General features: G+C 49.0%; 3 protein-coding genes across 9 annotated transcripts in view; 1 reads left to right on the forward strand and 2 right to left on the reverse strand.

Moving 5' to 3' along the window:
• LOC116503374 (major histocompatibility complex class I-related gene protein-like) overlaps positions 1–22,516 on the forward strand; it is a 556,717-nt gene that overhangs the window by 423,672 nt on the left and 110,529 nt on the right. The gene's annotated exons all lie outside the window — the stretch shown is intronic.
• LOC116503386 (H-2 class I histocompatibility antigen, Q9 alpha chain-like) overlaps positions 1–22,516 on the reverse strand; it is a 504,076-nt gene that overhangs the window by 156,853 nt on the left and 324,707 nt on the right. Inside the window, exons 5-7 of one of the 6 annotated variants that reach the window (XM_032209773.1) lie at positions 9,196–9,294; positions 8,633–8,665; positions 7,911–7,943 (exon numbers count right to left, since the gene is read on the reverse strand). In XM_032209773.1, the coding sequence (XP_032065664.1) occupies positions 7,918–7,943; positions 8,633–8,665; positions 9,196–9,294 (158 nt within the window). In that variant the 3' untranslated portion in view covers positions 7,911–7,917. Of the gene's footprint in view, positions 1–7,910; positions 7,944–8,632; positions 8,666–8,690; positions 8,729–9,195; positions 9,295–19,185; positions 19,338–22,516 lie in introns of those variants that run through there. The other 5 variants (XM_032209772.1, XM_032209774.1, XM_032209775.1 and 2 more) reach the window with 5 other exon arrangements.
• Positions 1–22,516, reverse strand: part of LOC116503420 (major histocompatibility complex class I-related gene protein-like) — a 465,627-nt gene that overhangs the window by 86,102 nt on the left and 357,009 nt on the right. Inside the window, exon 5 of the mRNA XM_032209823.1 lies at positions 9,959–10,240. Coding sequence (XP_032065714.1) covers positions 9,959–10,240 — 282 coding nt within the window. The remainder of the gene's footprint in view (positions 1–9,958; positions 10,241–22,516) is intronic.

The raw sequence follows: 22,516 nt of genomic DNA on the forward strand, positions 1-22,516 counted from the left end.
GGGGGAAAGGGGGACCAGCTCTCCATTGGGCAGAAGCAACGGCTGGCCATCGCCCGGGCCCTGATCCGTCACCCGAAGGTCTTGGTGCTGGATGAAGCCACGAGTGCCTTGGACTTCAAGAGTGATGATGCAGTGAGTGTGTGTGTGGGGGGGAGTCCATGAGGGGCTGGGAGTGGACCTTGGCTGGAGTAGTTTAGGGTCGCTGAAGGGCTTAATCTGAATGTTTGAGAGGTGACAGCATAGGAAAACTGGGTTTATTCAACCGCATGTATCGTAATTTCTTCCAGGTTTATCTTGGTGATAAATAGACTTTAAAGTCAGGGTGCCCTCTCCTGATTTAGAGTTCTTCTATTGAATTATCTTTTCTTTTATCAGCTTGTCTTCTAAGAGTTATTATGATTTGAATCTCAAGTCCTCCGAGAGCGACTGGCTTCTGTACAGTGAAAACTATTGAACAATAGCACTATGTGAGCAGATAATATGGATCTAAATGCTTATTTAGAACAGATGTGCAGTAAATGTATTTATTGATTTTACCAACCTGACAAACCACTCTGGTCGTAAACCGACTCTGAGCTTCTCACACCAACCATACATCAAATTAAATCAGAAAATAGAGCCAAACAGCAAAGAGAATTACAGAATGAAATCAAATATTGGAATATTTTGTGCCAGTGAATTCTCAAAGATTGTGATGCTGGGAAGGGAAGGGAAAATGGGGGGGGGGGGCAGCTTCTCCTCTGTGCTCCTTACATTCTGGTGAGAGGGGAGTTCCCTGAGGAGAGGCTCCAGGTTGAATCTGAAAGATGCTGAGACTAAACTTTTAGTCCCGGTGACCGACCCAAAGTGGATGATGCCACATTCTCCTGAGACACACAGACTTGCCTTCATTTGGGTGGCTTTTATTGGTTTCCAGACTGCAAAACCTTTGGGGCCAAACTGTATTGCAGAGCTGGAGAAACACTTTTCAATGGGAATGTGAGGGAGCTTCTATCTAGAGCATCGAAGGAACCCAGGATTTTCTCTGGATCACTGCTTCCTTTTCCAGATCCAGCAGTTTGTGAAGAGTGGAGGCCGGACGGGGCTGGTGATTGCTCACCGGATGCAGACGGTGGAGAACGCAGACAAGATTGTGGTGCTGGAAGGAGGGGAGGTTGTGGAGAAGGGGACTCACACGGAGCTGATGGGCCGGAGAGGCCCCTACTACAGACTGGTGGAAAGGACCCAGGCGGAGGGACCTCTGGAGTTGCGAGGGGGAGCTCAGCCATAGCAGTAGACTTAGCAGTAGACTTATATACCGCTTCATAGGCCTTTCAGGCCTCTCTAAGCGGTTTACAGAGAGTCAGCATATTGCCCCCAACAATCTGGGTCCTCATTTTACCCACCTCGGAAGGATGGAAGGCTGAGTCAACCCTGAGCCGGTGAGATGTGAACCGCTGACCTGCTGATCTAGCAGTAGCCTGCAGTGCTGCATTTAACCACTGCGCCACCTTGGCCCATAGGATCCACTGCTTTTGTAGAGGCCAAATGAAGGATCGGCTGGGGAGATGGAGAACAGCCTTCTCTTAGGGAAAGAGAGGGACCCAGAAATTGGCCTCTCTAGCAGCTTTTGGCCAGTCAAGGGTTGCTGAATTTCAGCTATTTGGAAGAGGAGGTTGTCTTTCTCATCTGGGCACAAATCATGTGGTCTTAAGTATAAGGTGACCAGATGTCCCGCTTTTGGCGGGACACCCCCGCTTTCCAATGCATTTTCCCGCGTCCCGCACGCTTTTTTAAAAAGCACACTTTTTTTGGCGCTCGCAGCTCCCGCCCATCAGCTGCTAGCTTGCTGGGCTGGCTCATCGTTCTGTTCTCTATCCTACCAGATGAGCCAGCCCAGCAAGCTAGCAGCTGATGGGCGGGAGCGGCGAGCGCCAAAAAAAGCGTGCTTTTAGCCTTTTACCTCCTACAAATTTAAGCCAGCCCAGCCTGCCACTCACTGATTGGATTGGCCTGGACTCCAGCCAATCAGTGAGCTGGCTGGGATGGAAAATTTTCAGCATGCCACGTGCTGAAAATTTTCCATCCCAACCAGCTCACTGATTGGCTGGACTCCTTAGCTGAGCACGCCTGCGCGAGTCTCCCATTTCATTTCGTCTTTGTTTTGGGGTTGCAGCTGCGCTTACTTACTGGTGAGTAAATCATGTTCATGTTATGATTTGGTACCGGTGGGAATCGGGAGGCGCTGGGGGGAGGAGACAGCCCTCCTCTCCTCCTTCTCCCCCTTTGCGGAGTTCACAGCCAGCCCCTGTGCTGCGCTGGCATGGGCGGCAAAGCTCTGGAACTGAGTGGAAGTTCTCGGGCGGCTGCTCCCTCGCTCTCCTGCTGTGGAGTCCGTTTGGAGTCCGTTTCAGTCGTCAAGATAACTTCCACTCGCTTCCGGGGCTCCCGCCGCCTGGCAGAAGCCCCGGAAGCGCGTGGAAGTTCTCGGGCGGCTGCTCACTCGCTCTCCTGCCGTGGAGTCCGTTTGGAGTCCGTTTCAGTCGTCAAGATAACTTCTACTCGCTTCCCGGGCTTGTGCCGCCCGGCAGAAGCCCCGGGACCCAGTGGAAATTCGCTGCGCGAGGTGAAACGGCCGGCAGCAGCCTCGCTCTCCTGCCGCGGCTTCTGTTTCAGTCGCGCAGAAAACTTCCATTCGCTTCCCGGGCTTGTGCCGCCCGGCAGAAGCCCCGGGACCCAGTGGAAATTCGCTGCGCGAGGTGAAACGGCTGGCAGCAGCCTCGCTCTCCTGCTGCGGCTTTTCAGACTTCCTCTTTGTTTTGTTAACTAAAATATCTCTGTGATCCCTTCTAGTGGTTGTAAATCTGGATTTGGATGGAAGTCCCATGGATGGGTCTCCTTTAGCACAGTTAGAGAATGGCCACGAAATGGTTGCACCCTTCAAATTTCTCCTACTCAAGTGATATTTCTGTGGAAAACAGGGAAATGGCTTTAAGTTCAATAGAAAAAGGCAGTAAAAAAAATTAATTGTGTGTTTCTATATTTTTATTAATAAAGTGCAACAGTAAAAGATGGAAGGAATATATTTGTCTCTCTCTCCTGTTCTTTGCTGCACTTCTTCAAAATGAGCCTCTTCTTGTTTTGAGCTTCTCTTGAAGGGAACTTTTCCCTTCCTCCATTTTGCACACTTTCTATAGCTCCAGTGGCAATTCTTCAGAATTAACAGAAGAACAGAGTTGGAAGGGAACCTAGAGGTCTTCTAGTCCACCCCCTGCTCAAGCAGGAGGCCCCTATAGCAGTGATAGGGAACTTTTTAGAGACCGAGGGCCCAAACTGCAACCCAAAATCCACTTATTGATCGCAAAGTGCCAACACAGCAATTTGATCCGAATACTGAGGTTTTACTTCCTAAAATAATGATAAAACAAGGCAGAGTTCAGCTAATTGTTCTACGAAAAACATGATAAATGCACTTTTATGCCCTTCATTTTTTCCCTGCTTTTGAAATATGTTTAACAACAATAAAACTTTTGTAATATCAACTTTTTCTCTCTCTCTCTTTCCTCCTCTCTTTCTTTCTTTCTTTCTCTTTCCCTCTGTCCCTTTCTGTCTTTCCCCCCTCTTCCCCTCCCTCTTTCTGTCTTCCCCCCTCTCTTTCCTTCCCTCTTCCCTCCTTTCCCTTTCTCTTTCCCTCCTTTTTGTCTCTCTCTTCCCCTCTCTTCTTCTCTGTTTCTCTCTCTTTCCTTCCCGCTCCCTCTTTCCCTCCCTCTCTCTCTTTCCCTCTCTATCTCTTTCTGTCTTTTCTTTCTCTCGTTAAACGGGTAGGATCCCATCCCTAGGTATAGGTAATCTCACTTAACAACCAAAATTGGAATTAGCAACTCGGTTTTTAAACAAAGCTGTCAACAGTCCAACTAGCGAACCCTTTGCAGGCGCACTCGGAAGCAGGCTCCGCCCACCCACCCAGACGCCATAATGCCTGTTTTGGACACTGTGCATGTGCGGAAGGCCCTGCGCATGCATGGAGGGGGCGTGCGCACACTCACATTTGCCAACCAGTAGTGAAGGTAAGTAGATTTCACCCTGGAGAGACCCCCATCCTTTTCACTCCTCCGTGCTCCCAAAGCAACCATTGTAATATGGGGGGACACCTTTCCCATCAATCAGGGGTCTCCCCACTCTTGGGCCACTGCATCATCTTGGGCAGCTGAGGAGCCCAGAGAGGATCTTCCAGAAGCAGGAGAAGCTGCCCTTCTGCAAGGGGACCAGGAGGGCTCTGGCTGGGCATTCAGCTCCTGCCTCCCGAAGGGCCCCTGGGTGAGGCTCAGAGAGCAGCCACTTGGCCAACAGCCTGAGGCAAAGGAGGGTCTGAGGGAGAGGCAGCCTCTGTTGCTGCCACCCCCAAGCCAAGACCAGGTAGCCCTTTTACACAAGATCATTTCATTTTTATCATTTTATTGAGATTTATAGGCCGCCCTTCTCCCTGAGGGGACTCAGGGCGGCTTACAATCACAAGGGGAGGGGGTGCAGTACCAAGAGACAAACAATAGTGAACAAAATAAAATGGTAAACCACAACATACACTCAACAGTCAACACTCGGGCGGGTAATTAGAAACCTATCCCCAGGCCTGCTGGGAGATCAACTGGTGATGCTGGAGGAACCTCTGGACACAGGAGCAAAATGGCTGCCTCCTCCCCAAAGGAGCCCACAGGAGCCCCCCCAGTTCTTCCTCCTTCTGGATTTTGCTTTGCTTCCTCCCCCTTCCCATCACTCAAAGGGAAATTGGAATCGGGGTCTCTGATCAACAAGGAGGGTAGAATCCCTCTTAATTCCAACCTCCCCAAAGATACAGCAATCAAGTAAGAGGAAAAGAAATGCTTTATTTCCATCAAAGAAATTTTGGCAAACTTACAAAAGTTGTGCAATTGTGAAGGAGAGAGCAGCCTGACAATTGATTCCATCATCCGTTTTTCTAAATCATGAAAAGCCATAAATGGGAATCTATAAAAAAATCAGTGTCTAAAGTTACACTCAGTATATTGATTGTCAAACTTTGTGTTATGAAATATATGGTCAAATAACCGTGCAATAATCAATTAAAAATGTATCAACTAATTTAGCTGTAAAAATCTCAAAACGCATACTTCTCTTAGTAATAGTTTCATCGAAGATCACATTAAACAGATAAAACTAACACAAGGAAAAAACAAAAAGTAACCTCCACCTTCATCCCCAACAAATATAATGAAAATTAACAACTTATCAATCTTTCTTAAAGTAAAACCAATAAATTCTTCATCCGATTGCTCACCCCATTCTCTATAAACCCATCTCTAAAACCTCATCTTTAGCCTCCAACCTCTATCCACTAAGACTAATCAGCAAAAGCCCATTAAGGGGGTTATGCAACCTATTTATCTATGATAAACTATTATCTACAAAACCCAATTTGAAATCTTTTGATTCCACAATTAGTAACACATAATATATTCTTTTCTCCTCTGCTTCTCAATCATAATAAAAAAAGTTTACTGATTCAGTGATAAAAGCAGTGATGAAAGACGCAAAAATCCCTCCGGGCTCCAGCATGCCGGAATGGCCTGAAGGGCTCCTCCTGAGAGTCCGGCCTAATTCAGAAGGAGGCCCTGTCAGCATCACTTCATTCAGTAATCAGGAAACAAAACCACTGGACTCCATTTGTATTGAAATCAAGTGTACTTTTACTAATCATAAATGAACAGTTGCGAAGCTAAGCTGAGTCTGCTTAATTAGGCGCGAAAGCTAATAAGATATTGTATAATTCATTCCCCTCCCCGTGCACAGTCCAATCATATTTCTCCCAAATGTCAGGTGTGAGATAACTTTGAAAGGCATCACCAGGATGGAATGCTGGACCGTTGGCAGGAAACACTCCTCCTCCACATGCGCAGTAAGGTGGTCAGTTCAGTGTCTAGAAGCTTCCTCCAGCACAACAATGATTCCCCTCCCAAATACCATGTCCCTCCCTCCCCGTTTCTATGGCAGCTGAAGCAGGAGCAAAGCAGAGGCTGACATGCCGACCCCATCTTCTCTCCTCTCTCCTCATGCTGGGCGTCTCCCCTGCAAAGAGGAGGGAGAAAGTATCCAAGGGTTGGTTGGATCAAGACAGTCAGAGCCTGAGAGGTGCCAGAGGATCAGAGTTTGGGGGCAGGAAGACCCCTCCCCCAAGCCCCCTCCCCCAAATTCCTTACCTTCCAGTGTCTGAGGTGAATAGGAGAGAGAAGAGGGATTCCCAAAGCATCTTCACCCTCACTTGGTCCTTGGACCCCAAAGGCCCCCTCCCTCTCACCCCATACGGCCCCCACTGAGACCACTCACCTGCAAGGGGGCTGCTAAACAGTCCGGTTGCTCCCTGGATTGGAGAGAAAGACACAGAATGTCTGGATCCTCTGAGGAGGAGAAATCTCTCCCTTCACCATTCAACCTCTTCAGCTTCCCAAACTTCTCAGAGGACATAAAGCTTTTTATTGATTTATTAATTAAACTCCCATCTCCACCTATCTCATTAAGGTGACTGTAGGCAGCTCACAGTAAAATTCAATGAAATGCCACGTAGAATGTAGAATGTCCAGTGTGTGACCTCTGTCTCCAGTCGGACCCCGGATGACAGCCATGAACTCCTGGGCTGCTTTGGAGGCCAAACCCAGGGATGGCAGATTGAGGTCTCCCAGGACCATAATCCTGGGCAACCTCATGCCAACCCTGAGATGCCCCCAGCAGCTGAGGCAGGGACCTGGCCATGCATCAGGGAGGTTGGTACAGTAGCAACGGTTCCACTACAAAACCGTGGTAGACAAAAGCGCGGTCGACGAAATCGTATATGTGACGTCATCACAGCGCGACGAAAAAGATCAAAAAATGTAAAAATAAAGCGAAAACCTTACCCTAACCCCCCCAAACCTAACCCTAAACCTAACCCTAACCCTAACCCTTAACCTAACCCTAACCCTAACCCTTAACCTAATGAAAAACCTAACGCTAACCCTTAACCTAACGCTAAACGTAACGCTAACGCTCTAAACCTAACCCTAACCCTTAACCTAACCCTAAACCTAACCCTAACCTTTATGTGAATCGGCTTGCTCTAATTTTATTTTTATTTCAATTTTTTGATCTTTTTCGTCGCGCTGTGATGACGTCACATACGCGCTTTCGTCGACCGCGCTTTTGTGGAACGCGGTTTTGACGGGTCACGGTAGCAACAATCCCAACTGGTGAGCCCAGAGTCACAAACAGGAAATCACCACCAGAATTGTAGGGTGGGAGCCTCCTGAGTGCAGAAGAGATTCTCCGATGACCCCTGTAACCCCACCGATCCTGCCAGGGGTCTCAGCTGGGATCCCAAACCCTGAACCCATCTGGGCCCATCTCTGAGAGAGGGAACACCCCCCCTTCCAGAGTAAGCCAGGTCTCAGCTATGCCACCAGAGGAGTTTCTAACCACTGGGGATGATGGCCTCACTGATGGTTTCCTTATTTCCCCTCAAAGAATGGAGGTCTCTTTCCTCCAAAGGGGCCAAGGCTCCACCATGCAGACTCTGGGCTGCCTCACCTGCCTGAATCCAACAGGGAGAGTTTCCCTTCTCCTCTGCAGAATCAACCAGTGCAAGGAAAGTGGATTTTGTGACACCCAGCCGGCTTTCATGCCTAAGGCGGGACTAGAACTCACCATCCCCCAGTTAGTCTCACTTGGTGGACTCACCACTAAACTAAACCAACTCTACTTTAATTATTTCACCAGAACTGGTCACAGAGGGAACCCAGGGAAGATGAATTAGGGGGGCCTTTAAAAAGTGGGGGCCTCTCCCTCTATTCATCCCCTCATCCCCCCCCCCAAAGTCTTCCAAAGGGTCAGAATGGCTCATTCAGCAACTGCTCCCTCCGACTTACCCTGGTTTCAACTGCTGGGTCCTCTGTCACTTGCTGGAAAAGAAGGAAAGAAAAAGAGGATGAGGGAGGATGTCTGTCTGTCTTTCTGTGTCTCTTGGCTTATAGGTGGAGAAGCTCAGCTCTTTCTGATTCCAGCTCCCTCCCTTTCTCTCTCGCACACAAATAAAGACACACAAATACACGGAGAGAGTTTGAACCCAACTGCTTTGGCTAAAAGGCATCAGAAAGAATTCTTAAAATTTATATTTATATCACCCAAAGGCAGAAGGCAGAGCTGACCTAAAAGTTTCTTTTTGTAACCAGTTCTTACTCAGAGATCCTTTGTGATGGGAGACCAAGAGGAGATCCAGCTGGTATCCCCCAAAGCTCCTTTTCCCTCAAAATGCCCCTTTTGTCCCCTAGTATTATGGAGCTTCTGACTCTCATTTGGCCAAGCCTTTCCTCTCTGCCTACTTGGGGAACAGAGCATGTCCTCAGTCAGAGGGACCTTCCACCACCTGTATCTTCTCCTCTTCTTAAAGGTTCCTTCTCCCAGATGTTTCTCCTAGAGGTCTCCACTTCCACTAATAGCCTGGCTGTAATGAAAAGGGGCCCCAACTTCCTGAGCCTGGTTCTTAGCATGAAGAGGAAGACACATACATACACACACCCCTCTCAAGTAATGGTGTCCCTGGTCCCTGCTCTAAGTTAGAGATTAGATGGAAAGAGGACAATTCACTCACTTGGTGCTGCTCTGTAGTCATCTTGACGTTTTTCTGCAAGAATAAAAACCAGTTAAAGCTCAAAAGAATCCACCAGAGATCATCCAAACTCTCCCTCTGTAGGAGGAAGAACTCCAGATGCTTCACTGTCACTTAGTCCCATCAACCAAGACAGAAAGATCTACAAAATACAAATGTATCTCCTGATTTGCCCCAAGAGAGACCTGCTGCCTCCGAGATGGATGGAGGGGAATTGGGGGAAGCAGAAGGAGCAGCTGGGTGGGGAGGGAGGTTTCCATGGAAATCCTTCTCTGCTGCTCTCTGACCAAAGCCTTTGAAAGGGACAAAGGAACTGGGATGCCTCTTCCCAACTCAGAAGACAGGACAGCCCAAATCTCAGACTCAGCTGAATAGAAACTGGAGTCCCAGCAAGAGGCAGAAATCTCAGATGCTCCCCAAGAGGGCTGGGAAAACAGGACAGAAGGAAGCCCAGAAGAAGCTCCCCAAAGGGAGAGACTTGGGGTGGGGGGAGGAATCTCCCCAACTTCCTTCCATCACCCCCCCTCCCCAAGAAATATACTTACTGAAGAATACCAGGATCCCAGCAATCGCACACGCCAGGACAAGGGCAGCCACAACGCAGCCAATGATGAGCCCCAGGTTGGATTTTGAATTGGTTGGTTCTGAATTGGGAGAAAGAGCAGATCATTGAAGGAGAACCCCAAACAATCTTCCCAACCAGGGAAGAGACCTAAAGAAGTGAAAGCTGGAAATACCCCAAATTAAAAACTCCATGGGCTCATTTTTGGGTCCTTCTCAAAGTAACATGAAGGCGCCTTGCTATCTGTTGTTAGAGGACGTGTCCTCAGGATGCTGCCTTCTTCTCACACCAGCCCAGCATGAAGGCAACTGAATTCATCTTTGGCTTTTCCACTCAAAAACAGCCCTTTGCCACCTTCTGACTCATAGCAGCTTCCAAAACAAAAACTTATCCAACACAATAAAACAAACATTTGTTAAACAAAAACATTTTTGTTCTTTTTATAGGCTACTCCAATAAGTCATGACTCTGAGTGGAATTGGGCAGCTCTGCATGCTTTTTACTTCAGTTTCCGTGTTTGTATTTTATTATTTGAAGTAAAATAAGGAATTTCATCAGGATCGGCCAAGTATTGGGATGGGATTCTGTCCTTTCCATCACCCTTTCCATCTGCCTCAAACACTGGAAGGATCAATGGATGAAAGCTCAGCTATGCTCACATCTGGACACAGCTGGGCTCAGATTTCTTTCCCATCACCCTCCAGCCTGCCAGAGAGCCCAGCCTTCCCCTCCCTGCAGCCTCTCACCCTTCAGCTCCAAGTCCAGAGGCTCCTGCAGGCCGTCGTGCTCCACGTGGCACCGATAGCGGCTCCTCTCTTTGGGGTCGATCCGGATGCTGAGCCAGTAGTGGTAGGTCCCATCCGCGTTGGGGGCCACAGACCCATGGAAGGTCTCTTCCAGCCATACCTCCCCATCCCTCCTCCAGGAGGCATCGATCTCCCTGGTGTAGAAGCCATCCACGCGGCAGATGTGCGTTTCCATCCCATCCTCCACCTCCGTCCGGCTGCTCACCGTCACCTTTGGGGTCTCTGCAGAAAGGGCACCCCCAGAATTAACTCTGAGCCCCTCCAGAGCCTGGAAGGTGGGTGGGAAACTTGGAGGGGCAGGAAAATCTCCCACCACTTAGTTTTAACCCAAAGATTTACATTCCACACTTGTAGCCTCTACAAGAGTTTTAGGAAATTATCCAGATCTGGAAAAGGCTCAACCAGAAGAACTCCTGATTTTGAGTCCTTCCCAGGGAAGCCAATTGAGGCTCCAAGGAAATTCCTCTCTGGCTGCTTTGAACTCTGAGTGATCTTGGGCTGCTCCCTTCAGGGGAGGGAAAGTGGAGATGGTCTTTTAAGGTCCCTTTCAAGACAATAATACAGAAGATTCACCCTACTTTTTGCCTCTTCTTCTGCTCCCCTGAATCTGAGGCTGCTCCAGGCCTCTTTCCAAGAGACACAACGCCAATTTTAAGAGGAAGAGAGATCAAAGGGAATCTCACAGGGATCAATTGGGAAAAGGGATTTTGTCTCTGAAAGGGGGGGGGGGGCTCAGAGAGAGGTTGATGCCAATGGAAGAGAGAGAGGGTCCTCCCCAGGCAGGGAGGGGCTGTGGGCAATCATTGGTGGGGGCTCCTGTTTGCAATTCCCCCATTGATCCTAATCTCATCCAGCTGATCCAGGGGGGAGGGGTAGACCTAGGGGAGTGGGGGGGTCTACATGCAAGAGAAGCTAGAAGAGTAGGAGGGGGATTCCCACCATGGCAAACAGGCTAAAGACCAGGGACCCAAAGGGGCTGAATGTGTACAGGAGATCCAGCCAAAAAGGAGGAAAGTCTGGATCCAGATGCTCACCTGTCCTCTGCAGCGTCTCCTTCCCATAGGACAGGTGCTTCTCCAGCCACTCAATGCGGATTTCCTCCAGGTAGGACTTATATCTCTGATTTATCCTGGAATAGCGTCCCAGTTCCTCTGGGTGATCTGGGCCAGGGGGTCAGGAGCCACCCAGGTGAGGGTCTCCTTGTCGAAGGTGAGGAAGGTCCTCCCTTCGTAGCCAAATTGTTGGAACCCTCCTTTGCTCCCGTCTCCTCGGAGCTCACAGCCATACATCTCCTGCAATGTGTGAAGGCCTAAAAGACAGACAGGAGGATGGTTTGGGGAGTCCTGAAGATAGACAGAGACCCCCTCCCTGCAGTGACCTTGACACAGGCACTGACACCCCCATTTCCTCCCAAGCATTCAAGGGGAAAAAGTCCCCATCAGTAATTGCCCTTCTCCCTTCCCTCGACCAGCATCCCTGCATTCCTCCCCCCCCCCCATGATGGAGCCACTGAATCTCCCCAGGAAAAGGGAATCTGGAAAATCCAGTAGAGGATCCCAAGGGAGATTGAGAAAAGAATAATAGCAGTAGACTTATATACCGCTTCATAGGCCTTTCAGGCCTCTCTAAGCGGTTTACAGAGAGTCAGCATATTGCCCCCAACAATCTGGGTCCTCATTTTACCCACCTCGGAAGGATGGAAGGCTGAGTCAACCCTGAGCCGGTGAGATTTGAACCGCTGACCTGCTGATCTAGCAGTAGCCTGCAGTGCTGCATTTAACCACTGCGCCACCTTGGCTCAGAAGGAGGAGCCACCTTGGCTCAGAAGAAGGAGTCGCAAAGAAACGGAAGGACGGAGACCCTTCCATCTTTCCTTCTGCCATTCCTCCGCAGGGGAGACTCTTGGGGAGGGAGAGGAAGGTATCCCAGAGAGGGAACAGTTGCCTGAACCTGCAGCTGCAAAGAGGGAATGAGAATCTTGTGCCTCAAAGAGGATCTGCTGGATCTGGAAAAAGCTTGCAGGGATCCCTGTGACCATAAATCATGCTCTGTGTTCACAAATAGCACCAAGTCACAAGGGCTGGTTCCCACTTTGGGCTAACCAGAAACAAACCATGGTTTAGTGCAATGTGGGAATGAAGTCTTGAAGGGGCCCAAAGGAATATTTCCCTCAGCAACAGCAGCAAGTGGCCCAGTCTGATCTGGAGACCCAAAGGGTTATTGACCTTGGAAATGAAGTTTGAAGCTTACAGGCTCTGGAAGGCCCTGGAGAAGATATTTCAACTTCACGTGAACAGATTCTTTGATTTAAAAGAAAACCAAAAGGAAATCCTGAATTGTTTCTACTCCTGTGTGGGCTTGAGAGGGAGGAAGGATGCCAGGAACCCTTGAATCTAAGGGAAAACCACCTGGAAGTAGAGTTGAACTAAACTGACCAGTCCTCTCCCTCCCTCTCCACACCCAGGAATGACAAGTGGGGGGATCCTTTCTCTGCATCTTCTGCTCAGCCAGAGAACTTCCCTTTGGAGGAAGAGGAAGATCCTCAGGAGATCCAGTCTGATCCTTCCCTCGAGAGGAGATTCCCTGATCTCCCCATGGAAAAAATAGTTCTGGATTTCTGTCCAAGAAGAATCTCCTGCCATTCACAGGAAAGCACTAAATATTTGGCTGCAGTTTTTAATTTCTGAGAACAAATTCTGTCATTTCAGAAGCATCCAAAGCTAAGACAGAAATTGTCTTCTTTCCCTTGAAGATGAAATGTGTTCTTATCTCAGGTTTGGCACAGAATTGAATATTTGTACAGCAAAAAGAAAGCACAGGGATCACATTGAAAAGGCAAGTTTCGTTGTTGATGTTTAGTGTAAGAACACCATTAATGCATCTCTACAGGTCTCCGCATGAAACAATTCTGGCCCATCTCTGAGCCTGGATGTTCAGGGGGTTTCCTGACATCTGAAAAGGGATCCTCCAGGGTCAAAAGCTTAAGAAAGGAGGCTTTAGAGAGGCTAAAATATATTTATGTTTATAACTGCTGTGAAGTTATAAACTTTCCTCTCTCTTCTTTCCTTATGTTACTTTCCAATAGTTTTTATCTTTTTGTTGAAAGGTTTAAGTAAAAACCAGGTAGAAAATTGAAAAGGCTGACAGGACGTCAGGGATCATTAAAACAGTATTGAAAACACAGGAGAGGCAAATGTCACACAGCCTCTACATGAATCAAGGCAGAGCAACCACATCTGGAGTATTGGGAGCAGTTGTGGTCCAAAGGCCTCCGAAAGGAGAGGAGGGAGCCGGGGAAGGTCCAGAGGAGGCGACCCAGGCGATGGGAGGGGGGAAGCAGCCTCCCTTGGAGGGAAGGCTGGGACCTTGGGGGCTCTTTAGCCTGGAAAGGAGGCTCCGCTCCCCTCCGGCCGCTCTCCTTCCTCCTTCCTCCACCAGGGGGAGCCCTCTGGGCCCAGCCCTGATCCCCTGGGAGGCCAGCAGGGGGCCTGGAGGGATCTGGGGGGATCCTGGGGGATCAGGGGCAGGACTGGCAGAGCTCTTGGGAGGAAAGGAGGGGAAATGGGGGATGTTTGTGGAGAAGGTTTTCCTCAGCCAAAAGGAGCCTTTAGCTACACACACATTTCCTTCCATCCCTTTTCCTAAATGAGTCTCCTTGGAGGCGAATCTTCTCCCCCCAAAGGTGGCAGAAGAAGGGGGGCTATGCTGAAGAAAGAGCCCCCCCATCCAGGGCAGCCCCTCCAAGAGGGCAGGGCAGGAGTTCAGCCTGAGGGACCAAGGAGGGGAAGCCAGGAAGGCTCTGAGGGACTCAGGAAGGGCCCCAAATGGAGGCTTCTTCCTCTCCTCTCTTTCCCCCTCATGACCATCGGGAGGATCCTGGACCTCTGATCCCCCCCCCCCCAGATCCCCCACCCCATTTGGGCCCCCCGGCCTCTCCTTCCAACTGGAGGATGAGAAGCTCCTGGCGTTTGGGCCCCCCTCATTGCCCCCCAAAAAGGGGGAGAAGGATAGGGATCTAGTCTCCCCAGGTGGATCTGCACCAGATCCCTCATTTCTCTGGGGTGGAAACAGAGAGGAGGAGGAGAATCTGCTTCCCCCAGGATCTCCTTAGGATCCACCTGCCCTTTTTTCAGGGAGGGGAGAGGCCTGTGATCCCCATCCTCCCCCACAGCAGGAGATCCACCCAGGACCCTCCAACTGTCATGGGGGGAGGGGAGATTTTGGTCTCTTTTTACCTCAGTTTATATCAACATCCAGAAAGAGAAATTGAGAAATTTAAACACGTTTCCATTAACTGCAATTGGCAGAAATCGTCAGCAATGGAGACAAGGACAATCTTATATTGATTAAAGAAATGAATAAACATATATAAAAAAAGGCTTTTCAAAAGGTGTGGAAGGAGTTTTTCCCTTTGAAGGGACCCCTTTCTCCCCCCTCTGGTTCCTGGGGAGGGGATTATGGGGCCGGAGGAGCCACCAGACCCATCACTCACCTTCGCTCTGATTGTAGCGACTCCTCAGAGTCTCCAGGTTTACTCTGAACGACTCCTCAGCGCCACGTTGATTCTGTCCCAGTACTGGGGATTGTCCTTCCCCACCTTCTCTATCCAGGAGACTCGAGGCTTCATCGTCCGGCTGTGGCTGTCGTAGTGAACGAAGAGCTGATCGTCCACATACCCCACAGTGACAAAGTGGGGCTTCTGCCCCTGACTGGGGTCCGAGATGGAGGTGGAGAAATACTTCATGGAGTGGGAGGAGGCGCCTGGAAGGGAGCCAGAAGAGAAGAGTTAGGGGGCTTCAGTCAAGGGCCCGGATCCCATGGAGGCTCCCATCTGAGGCTCTGCGGAGGAAGAAGGGAGAAGAGCAAGAAGAGAGAAAGGGAGGAGGAGGAAGGGGGGAAAGGAAGGGGGAGATGGGGGGAGAGGAGGCAGGAGGGGGAATGAGTGACTGAGAGGGAAAGAAGAAGCTTCTGGGAGGCCTGAAGGGTTGGAGGGCAGGGAAGGTGGGGGTGAGAGAGGAGGGGAAGGTCGGGTCCCCCAAACTTCACCTGCCCCAATTGTGTCCTCCCCCCTTCCATCAAGGCCTCCCTCCAAACCCCCCCCCAGGGTTGCTCAGTCTCTGCCCCAAGGAGGCTGCAGTGGCCCCACAGGTAAAAGAGGGGATTCCAGCCCCAAAAGCTCAAAAGCATCAGGAAACCCCACCTGGTCACCCCAACTTTCCATTTACATCACTGGGGGCCAAAGTGGCTGGTTAAAAGCTGCAGATGTTATAAAATGGGAGAGGGGGAATTTGGGTGAGACCAGAGGCCAATGTGAACCCTCACCCTAACCTCAATATGGGGAGGCAAAGAGGGCAGAGAAGGGAGCAGCAATGAAGCCACGTAGCCTCCCAAATCTTCCTCCTGTCCCTCTCCCACCGCCCTGGTCAATCCCCCTCCCCTCCCAGAGTTCAGCCATCTGAGCAGGAATCGGCCTTGAACCCAGGACTCGGAGGGGCTCCCCCTCCTTCCACAGGGAATCTCACTGGGATTATCCCAAGATTTCTCCATCTCAGCCACCCAGTTAGGGCCCTGGAACCATCATTCCCGGAGGCTTTTCCTCTGAATCTCCCCCTTCACTTTCCCCAGAAGCTGCTCTGACCCTCGTCCTCCTCTGGGGCTCATCCTGCACTTTGTCAGCCCAAAGAAAGGCAGAAATGCCCCTCAGCCTCCTCGGGAGGGGATTGGGATCCTGCTCTCCAACCCTTCACAGGATCAGAGACTCTCAACGTAAAGGCCTCAATCAGAGTTTCTCAGCCATTTGGACTTCAATTCCCAGAATTCCCCTCATTCCCAGAAATCCATGGGCCTCTCCACCCCCTGCCCCCACCCCCCCCCTGTCCCCACTGGGGCTGCTGGAGTTCCTGCTGAGACCAACCATGGGGGGTGGGAGGGGGGCTCAGCTGGGAAGAGACTCTAAGGCTGCCCACTGAACAGAAAAACAACAACTTCTAACCAGGTGACAGGAATAAAAAGAAAATAAAATGAATAAAATGCAGCTGGGAAATCTGTTAAACTGGAAAATCCCCAAGGCCCCTTTTTGGTCTCCATTCTGAAAGCTCTTCAGATGAGAAATTCTTTCACCAAAGATTTGAAAGATCATTTTCAGGATCCTTCATGGGATTTATTTGGGCAGAACCTGGGTCTCCATGGAAAAGGGCAGGACCTCCAAAGCCCAGAGAAATAAACACAGGGAGTCCTCAGCTTATGACCATCTTCGAGCCCACATCTTTTGTTGCTAAGTGAGACAATTTTTAAGTGAGTTTTGCTCCATTTTATAAATTTTCTTGCCACAGTTGTTAAATGAATCCTTGCACTTGTTAAATTAATATCCTGGTTGTTAAGTGAATCTGGTTTCTCCATTAACTTTGTTTGTCAGAACGTTGCAAAAGGGGATCACGTGATATGGGGAGACTGCAACCGTCATAAATATGAATCAGTTGCCAAGCATCCAAATCTCAGTCACGTGATTATGAGCAAGCTAAAATGGTCATAAGTGTGAAAAACTGTCATTCTGTCACTATTTTCAATGACATTGCAACTTTGAACAGTCACTAAATGAACTGTTTTAAGTAGAGGACTGCCTGTAGTCCCACTCCCCATTCCCTCCAGTATGGCCTCCCAGTCCTTCCCAGTCCAAGGCAAAGGCCTGGGCTTTCCCCTTCCTGCTCCTCCCCACAATCCCGGAGGCTTCTCAGAGCTTTTGGGGAGAGGGAGCCCCAGATCCACTTCCTGCTCTGGGGAGATTTCAGGATCCAAAGGGATCGGAGTTTTTCTCCAACAGAAGGAGGGGGGATCGGACTCTCTGTGATCCAGAACCCTTGTTTCTTTCCCTTGTGGGGCTGAGCAGTGAGGAAGCCTGAAGTCTGCCTGAGAGGAGAAACGTCTGAATGGAACTCGGGTTGGACGTCCTCACAGTCAAGAAACCCCTTCATGTCAGTTTGGGCCTGTCTGTCTCCAAGCAAGCCCTTCATTTCATGCTCCCCATCCAGAGGTTCTTCTCTTCTTCTGCCTCCAACCAGCCTCTTTAACCCTTAAGATCCTGACAGATTTTCTTTCTGTCTTTTGAAAAGCTGCTCCATTCATAGGGTCGTTTCTCAGAGCAAACAGCCAGAAACCCCCCCAAGGCCCCTTCCTGATTCCTAAGGAATAATAAGGACATTTTAAATATTTTGGATTCTGCAAACTGACCCATGCTGAGAGCTCCTGAAATGGAAGGAGGAGGATTTGGGGTGGAAACATCCCTGCCTGTCCTAGAGAAAAGCTCTGGGGATTTTGGGGTTCAGGACGGAGGAGAAAGTGAACATAATAAAGGCAGATCTTTAGAAACCTTATTCAAAGGAGCCTTTCTCTCTCTTCTCCTGCTGCATCCACAGGGCAGCCTTATCTCAAAGGTTCAGTCTCGGCGTTGGCCAAAACACCGAACCGATTCCAGAAACAAGCGGCGTCTCCCCAGCACCAGAAGCCGCCAAGAGCCACCAAGCCCCCCTCAAAAGCTCGGGAGATCTCGGAAGGCGAAGGGGGGAGCGAAGGGAGAAGCAATGATGCCATGTGGTCCACCTGGATCTTCCTCCTGCCCCCCACCCCTCTGGGAAATCCCCCCTCCCGTCCCAGAGCTCAGTCACCCGAACAGGAATTGGCTTTGAACCCAGGGCTCAGTGGGGCTCCCCCTCATACCTTGAGCCAAGGTGGCCCAGTGGTTACAAAGCAGCATTGCAGGCTAATTCTGCCCACAGAGTTCGATCCTGACTGGCTCAAAATCGATTCAGGCTTCCGTCCTTCCAAGGTCAGTAAAATGAGGACCCAGATTGTTGGGGACAAGATGATAACTCTGTCAACCACTTAGAGAGGGCTGTAAAAGCACTGTGAAGTGGTATACAGGTGGTCCTCTTTTTACAACAGTTCATTTAGTGACCATTTGAAGTTACAAGGGCCCTGGAAAAAGTAATTTGTGACCGTTTTTCACACTTACAACCATTGTAGCATTCCCCCATTGTCCCATGATCAAAATTCAGACACTTGAGACAAATGGTTCATATTTACGACGGTTGCAGTCATGTGTGGCCATGTTTTGCAACCTTCTGATGAGCAAAAACAACGGGGAAGCCAGATTCACTTACAAACCTTGTTACTAATTTAATGACTGCAGTGATTCACTGTGGCAAGAATGGTCATAAAATGGGTCAAAATTCACGTAATAAATGTCTCCCTTAGAAACATAAATTCTGGGTCAATTGTGACTTCAACTCCCAGAATTCCGCTCTTCCCAGAAGCCCCTGGGGCCTCCCCTCCCTGGACCCACCCCCTGCCCCCACTGAGGTTTCTTGGGGGTTCCTGCTGAGACCAGTCATGTTTGGGGGGGGGGGGGCTCAGCTGGGATCCTCTCCCTACATTCAGTCTCTGTGAGGAGGGTCCTGTCACCTTTAAACCCTCTGGGGAATCCAAGATAAACATACAAAAGGATTTCAGTTTCTGACATGCAAAGTCCTGATCGAGGAACATCAAAGTTTTTTTTGGCGGAAAAACAAGTGAAAACCAGGAAGGAGGAATCTTTAGGAAGATGATTTAAGAAGCGCTTCTCTCCAGACTCTCATCCGGCTGCATTCACAGGACAATCTGAGCCCGGATCGCTCCACTGCAGCAGCCTCTGCCAAGACACGGAACCGATTCCAGAAACCAGCCGGGTCCTCCCAGCACCAGAAGCCCCCAAGAGCCACGAATCCCAGCTAAAGGCAGGGAAGAGGACCCAGGCGGAGGGGTTGGGCGGAGGCAGCCAGGAAGTTTGTGAACTGACCTGATCACCTGCAAACGCCCCTTTCCCACAATCTCCGCTTTGGGGGAGGGAAAGGACTGAGCTTGGGGGCGCCCAGATAGACTTGACGGAGGTCTGGAGGGGCCGCCCTTGTCCTGCTCCCAGAGGGGCCCTCCTGGGGAAGTGGGGGGGGGGGAGGCAGCAGAGTCCCATCCAGGCTTTGGGACCTAATCTCAAAATGGCCAAAGTGGGGAGGGGGAGCGGACTAGAAAGAGGACCGAAGCAGGATTCTATTTCTGGGAATAAACTTTTGGGGGGAAGAGAGAGAAAAAGTCCCTGAAAGAAAAAGAGTCTGAAAAAGGCCCCAGATGAGACTCACCAACGGAACTCTCCCACTGGGCGATCGCCAGCAGCACCAGGAGCCAGAGGGGCGCAGAGCTCACGGCCATCTTAGCCGCGATCCTCAACCAGCCTCCCCCATCTCGAAGTTGCAGGCAAATGGAGACTCACCCCAGCCGATCAACAACGCAACAATCCAGAGGAAGCCGGCGATTGGCCAAGCTCAACCAATTGAAAAAAAAAGTACCCTCTTGTCGTCATTGTTGCTAGGCAGACGTCCAGGCGCAACCGGTGAGATAGGAGGGAAAGGAAAAGCGAAAGTTCCATCAGGAAATCCCCTTCCAGGCATTCCGCCTCTTGGGGGGAGGGGGGGGGACTGGGGGGCTGGAAGAGAGGAGGCTTGAAACTACCTAACTTAAAACTATATTATGATGCAGTGGCACTATCTGTAATTAGTGATTGGACTCATTTAACTAATGATAGAATATTGAATATTGAGGGACACGAGCTGGTATATGGTTGGCATGCTTACCCGTTATTCAACAAAAAACTGGATAAGAAGTTTAAAAGTCATATTTTAAGAAATGCTTTACTGCGGGTCTGGAAAAAATACCAATATAAATTAAATGACAAGATACCCATGTGGGCAATTCCTAGACACGCAATTGAAAATATGAATATAGCACAAAACAGGATAGAATTACTTACAGACAGCTTCTTACCTCGGAAAGGGGGGTACTACAATTAAAATCTTTAGAGGTATTAAAAGAGGAGAAGGTAGTTCAAACATGGTTCCAGTATGGGCAATTACAGGCTAGGTGGAAAATAGATCAAAAAATTGGTTTTATTCAAGTTGAGGATAATCTGTTTAAACAAATAAGAGATCAAAGCTTAATGCATATAAAGAGGATATATAATGTATTAATACAGATGGATTCGGAAACAGAATTAGTTAAAGATTGTATGATAAAGTGGGCTCAAAACATTGAAGAATTAATAATGCTGGATACATGGGAAAGAATCTGGGTAAGAAATGTGAAATTTACACGAGCTCAAAATCTGAGAGAAAATTTTTATAAGATGTTCTATAGATGGCATTTAGATCCTAAAAAGCTGGCTTCTATGTATCCGAACTTACAGCCTAAATGTTGGAGATGTGGTTCTCTCGATGCTACATATTTTCATATATGGTGGACCTGGCAAAAGGTTAAGGCATTTTGGACAAAAATATGGTGGATTATGCAAAATATCTCTAAAAGAAGGATAAAGTTTACTCCTCAGTTATTTTTACTAGGTATAAGTACTGACTTTACAGTGGTAGAGACTAACTTGATTCTGCATCTAATAACGGTGACGCAATACTGGAAGAAGGAAGACTTGCCTACAACTCAAGAATGGACATTGAAAGTTACAAACTTAGCCGAGATGGCTAATATATCGGCATATCTTAAAGATCATTCAAATGAGAGATATAAACGAGACTGGAAAAAATGGATTGACTATATACAAAACAAATATGGGACTAAGAAATTCCAGATAGCCTATGCTTAAGATAAGGAATGATTTAAACTGTTCAAAGTTAGTGTAGCAAGAAGAAGCTAAGATCAATGTAGAGATGTTATTAACCCTTTTTTTATTTCTGTTTTCTCAATATATTTTAGACTGTGTTTGTTAAAAATCTATACCGTGTACGGGCTCTGGGAAGTTGGGGGTAGAGAGGGCGGGAGAGAGGATGGGAGGGAGGGTGAGAAGGAAGGGAGGGAGTGGATCGGGAGAGAGGAGTGGTAGAGGGGGAGGGGAAGTAGGGTAGAGGGGGATGATGGAGGGAAGATAGAAAGTTGGAGGGGGGTGGAAGAAAGAGGTGTACGGAGAGTGGAAGAGGTATATTGGGTTTCTATTTTGGGGGGTACTGTTGACAAGAGGAATCGCTGTGATTATTGTTTAATGTTGTATGGCTCCGGCTATGCACAGTATATATGTGAGTGTATGAAAATGAAAAAATGGAAAATAAAAACCTTTTTCATGGTCAAAAAAAAAAAAAAAGCAGTAGGAAACCCCACTTAGTCACCCTAACTTTCAAAAAATTCTCACCCCACTGAGGACCAACGTGGATGGTTAATCAGTAAAGATTTGAGGGGAGATTTAAAAGGGGGGGGAGATCCAGGAGGGACCAGAGGTCATCAGACCCAAACCACTAGCCTAGGAGATGTGGGCAGTCAAAGGGGGAGCGAAGGGAGCAGCAATGAAGCCACACAGCCCCTCCCCCAATCTTCCTTCTCACCTGCCAGCTGGGAAACTCCCCCTCCTGTCTCACAGTTCTGAGTAGGAATTGGCTTTGAACGCAGGACTCAGTGAAGCTCACCCCAGTGGTGGGTTCCGGATCCTGTTGCAACCAGTACACTACAACAGGGCCGGGCGTCCACCACGTGCGTGTGTGCTCTGCACGCATGCTCACCCACCACCGCCGCTGCTCCAGCTGCTCAGCGGAGCGTTGCACAGGTGACATACGCTCCGTACGCATGCGCAAATGGCCCGGTTGGGTCAAATATAGATAAGGGGGGCGGGTGGGCCCTCCGGAGCATCTGAGTAGTGGAAATGGGTGTTGAACCTTCAATTACAGGTAGTTCTCGACTTACGACCACAATTGAGCCCAAAATTTCAGCTGTTAAATGAGACATTGGTTAAGTGAGTTTTGCCTTATTTTATAGATATAGAATATAGATATAGGGGATATAGACTTCTTTATTGGCCAAGTGTGATTGGACACAAGGAATTTGTCTTTGGCGCAGATGCTCTCAGTGTACCTAAAAAGACAAGATACATTCATCACGAGTTATAAGGTGCAACACTTAATGATAGTCACAGGGTACAAATAAACCGTCAGGAAACAATCAATATCAATTGTAAGGATACAAGCACTAAAGTTACTACCTTTTTTTGCCATAGTCATTAAGTGAATTGTGCGGTTGATAAGTTAGGCAACTAAGGGAACCTGGCTTCCCCACTGGCGTTGTTCATCAGAAGGTTGCAAAAGGGGATCACTTGACCCCGGGACACGGCAACGGTCATAAGTATGAACTGGTTGCCAAGCGTCTGAGTTTTGACCCCCTGATCACAGTGGAGGCTGCGAAGGTTGTAAAGGTGAAAAACAGTCGCAAATCCCTTTTTTGATGCCGTTGTTAACTTTGAATGGTCACTAGTTGAGGACTACCTGTATAGATGACCTCTTTGACAACACACCCGATTCAAACCAGGGGTCCTCGGTGGATTTTGCTGTCTTTAAAAGAATGCTTGATTACTTATTAGTAAAGTAAAAGATCCCCTCGCACATATGTGCTAGTAATTCCCGACTCTAGGGGGCAGCGCTCATC

The sequence above is a fragment of the Thamnophis elegans genome, chromosome 2 (genome assembly GCF_009769535.1).
Source record: "Thamnophis elegans isolate rThaEle1 chromosome 2, rThaEle1.pri, whole genome shotgun sequence".
Lineage (NCBI taxonomy): Eukaryota > Metazoa > Chordata > Lepidosauria > Squamata > Colubridae > Thamnophis > Thamnophis elegans.